The sequence below is a fragment of the Sphaeroforma arctica genome, assembly GCF_001186125.1.
Source record: "Sphaeroforma arctica JP610 unplaced genomic scaffold supercont1.2222, whole genome shotgun sequence".
In the NCBI taxonomy this organism is placed as follows: domain Eukaryota; class Ichthyosporea; order Ichthyophonida; genus Sphaeroforma; species Sphaeroforma arctica.
In genome coordinates this window covers 4,336-7,978 of record NW_014038336.1, presented here as the reverse complement: position 1 = coordinate 7,978, position 3,643 = coordinate 4,336, and the positions used below count along the sequence as shown (strand labels likewise).

Below are 3,643 nucleotides of genomic sequence, written 5' to 3'. Positions count from 1 at the left end.
ATTTATCAACGTGTTTTTAAAAACGCAGCCCGTATTTCAGAGAGAAGCTTTTATATTTAGTATTTATTAATACCCGTGGCCGTTGGGCGGTGAGTGGAGCAAAATAATAATCAGTAATTAATCTCAAAAACAAATCATATTGAACGTAAAACCATCTACACATAGTTACATAAAGCTACAAGCACTCGGGAGACTAAAGACCTTGCTTGTACAAGTTACTGTATACGAATAGAATGGCGAGTTCGGTTGACGACACCAGCGCCAACGGTGACAACGCTATTAACAACAGCAATAAGGATGATATCAATGTTGTCCAGACGTCGCTTAGCAACTGGTCGGTCCTCCGCACAGCCCACCTTGCGAACGCCCTAGCACTCTCATATCTCGTATACATCCAACACAATGATGGCCGGATTCTGTTCGACCTATTTGATGCCTGGGATTCTCTGTCAGAGATGAATGCACACAATGGTGGTAATATTTCTAATGGCACCTATACTGTAGAACCTAGCGAATTGGCGGTAATTCTGGGACGGGCAATCAACCTGCAACTGATGTTCTCTGCGCTGGTGATCTACTACGGGGTGTTCTGTGACAGTGATATCACGCGTCGGTGGGTGTCGCTGTACTCGTTGATATCCACATTTTCCACAGCCAAGTTCCTGTACACCACTGTCATAGCCATTGCCTGGTCAAAGGGACGCGGACAGAGCCCAGTAGTAAGTGCAACACAAGACATTGCTAAGAATCTCATCTTGTTGACCTTCGCTAACTTTACAGCGATGGCATACGATGTGTTTATGACCCGCCTCGAGCAGTCCTCTCTGAAGAGAGATGGGTTGATCTTGTTTATGAAAGGCGATCGACTTAAAAACGAGGAGAGACGGAGAGCGCTGGAAGCGGCTGGTAGTACAGGCGACGACAGTGTTACAAGTAGTATTAGATACCACGCAGAAGAGGTGGGCATTGCGAAGTCGAGTGAAATGAAGAAGTTGGACTAACACTCATACAATATAGATATAGATATATACATTATGTAGTTGCATAAATACTTCTAAGCTTATTGTGGTAGCGTTTACATATCTTCAAAGTATCTGTGCATGTACTGCTGACGTAGTTGGGGCCTGATTATTCACTTCTTTGTTGGTGCTATATTTTCGTAGAGAGAGACCACAATCAATACGAGAAAAGAGCGGCAGAGTGTGTGCAAAGTGTACCGAACTTCGGCATATCGGCGACACATAGGGTCAACTTTGTGATTTCCTATAGGCCGAAGTAAAGCTATCAATCGGCAGGAGACTAAGACAACTCCAGTAGGCCATACACTGAGAAGTCTGCGTTCCCCATACCGACCCCAGCATACCCTCTGGAGTGGTGATTTTTGCTGTAAACAAGTTTGTGGTCGTAGATTTCAATAAGCACAGACATTGTGGGAAGCTTCTGCGCCGCACCGTACAAGTATACACTGGATTATTGCTTGACGCCGTATGTCTTACTTTAATCTCTTGCACGTTAGCCACCCTCAACCGACATCCCTTATTATTTTAACTCGCTACATAGCACTACATACTACCTAATAACTAATATTTGGCCCGCTTTACCAGCACAGTTTGGTACTCGTTCGTACACGTCAGTAGCTTCGTTCGGATTAACAATCAGCACTCCTGCGCGCTGCACGTTTTTGTAGCCGCGAGATATGCACCCACGCGCACTGAAGCTCGCGTAACCATGGAGATGTTCGGTACTTTCTCTCTCTCTCTCTCTCGCTCTCTCGTGTTAAGACCTCCGCTTCACAACGCCATAGCCACACCATTTCTAATGTGTACTATCACTACCATAGAAGTTTAGAACTCTTGCTTCATATGCCCCTATCCAATCTGCCACGAGCCATGCCTCAGCATAGTCAGCCACGGCTCTATGCACCCGAATGCTGGGGATAGGTGCACGCACTCCGACAGGACCGCATCGCAACCTGCTGCAGTTGTGACAGGCTCATAGCGTGGTGTTTGCAGAGGTGTACGGAGGTGCACTCGAGGATAGTATCAGGAAACACACTCCAGGCGAATACCAGATAATTTTGCCCACAACACCCCCCCCCCGGCACTACCATAGTTTGCGCGTCCTCCTCATCACGTACATAGTTTGTGTAGGTCTCAGCACATCCCTGACACCGTCCCCATGTGTGGCTGCGCTTGTTTAGCGGCCATGCTCTCATTAGACTACACCCGTAGGTGAATAGTCTGCACCGCACACTGACGGGTTAGTGCAGCTGTTCGGTACTCCTCCAAGCCTGCCCCAAAGTAAAGTCTGGTCCACCCCTCATAGGACCAACAGGGTAGACTAGGATCTCGCAGCCACCATCCACATCCCCATATACCTATGCAGAAGCTTATGTACTTCGAAGCACATGTGTGTATCGGTACATGTACACTCACGCGTGTGTCAAGGGTTGTCTGTGTATGCATATGCGGCGTTGCGGCACAGTTGCACCAATAGGGTCCAGCGACGCACGAGCATAGTGTGTATATACATAGTGCGTGCACACGATTGCCCCACGGATTGCTGTAGTATCGAACTGTTACGTATCTCTTGGTCCCTCGTGGCCCAGCGTAGCCCGCTCATTCGAGCACACAGAGATGCACAGATGAGGCATCAGCCATACGTATCTGACCCTGCCTAGAGCCTATGTGTCAGTAGCACTCCCGCAATCGAAATATATCGATATACGTCGACATATGCGTATAAGTATATTATGTGTGGTGTTGTGTGCTCTGCCATCGACGTTGCGTACAAGTACATACATAAGCGTACAAGTGCATACATATGCGTGGTGTTGGCGTGTTTTGGATCGCATATTGGCCCAGACACAGAGCCCCACAGAGCTCGCCCGTGGGATATGTGGAACGGCTCCTAAGAGTGTCCTCCCGCAACCGCTATATTACTGCACATCTACACCCATATCTAACCTGGCATACACAGCCATACACCTCAGCACACATGTGTACATACACACATCCAACCTACGTGCGTGGATATATATCTACTAGAGCAAGTACAGACCCACACACAAGGCTACAAACCCCCCAACCCGCATATACAGGGCTCTGCCCTCCAAATTGCTCGGCAGCAGCACACCGGCAATCGCACCCGTTATATCGTGCATCAGTATACTCACATACAGGAAGACCAGGGACGTCACCACAACATTCAGGACAGGCGCACCCGGAATGATCACCTGAGGTGCAGCAGAGGCCGCGGGGGGTATAGAGTTTCGGTACACCGTGCGGGCGGGTGAGAACATGGGACAAAATAGAGGGACAGTGGACGGGTGTGTACTGTGTAAGGTGATATGGTGCATGGTTCCTACTAGACAGATGGTGAATGATAAGTACATGGAAGGTATGGGCACATTGAGTACTGGGCTGCTGGGTGAGTTCCATTGTGGGTGAATTGTTTAGGTGTTTGCGTATGACAGTGGGTACCTGGACTTTTGCGAGGCGAGGCAGGGCGGAGAAACAGCACAACAGTGGATATTCAACACAAAATATATCTATATATATATATATATATATATATATATATATATATATATATGTATTTATTATNTATTATATATATATATATATATATATATATATATATA

General features: G+C 47.3%; 2 protein-coding genes across 2 annotated transcripts in view; one reads left to right on the top strand and one right to left on the bottom strand.

Annotated features, from left to right (window-relative positions):
- Window positions 1-19: 19 nt before the first annotated feature.
- SARC_12320 (hypothetical protein) lies at window positions 20-1,086 on the top strand. The gene has a single exon (XM_014293575.1). The coding sequence runs from the start codon at window positions 234-236 to the stop codon at window positions 999-1,001; it is 768 nt and encodes a 255-aa protein (XP_014149050.1). The 5' UTR covers window positions 20-233; the 3' UTR covers window positions 1,002-1,086.
- Window positions 1,087-1,404: 318 nt separating this feature from the next.
- The window catches only part of SARC_12319 (hypothetical protein), a 6,158-nt gene continuing 3,919 nt past the window's right edge, over window positions 1,405-3,643 (bottom strand). The window contains exon 5 of the mRNA XM_014293574.1: window positions 1,405-3,235. Within this exon, the coding sequence (XP_014149049.1) occupies window positions 3,044-3,235 (192 nt within the window). The 3' untranslated portion in view covers window positions 1,405-3,043. The remainder of the gene's footprint in view (window positions 3,236-3,643) is intronic.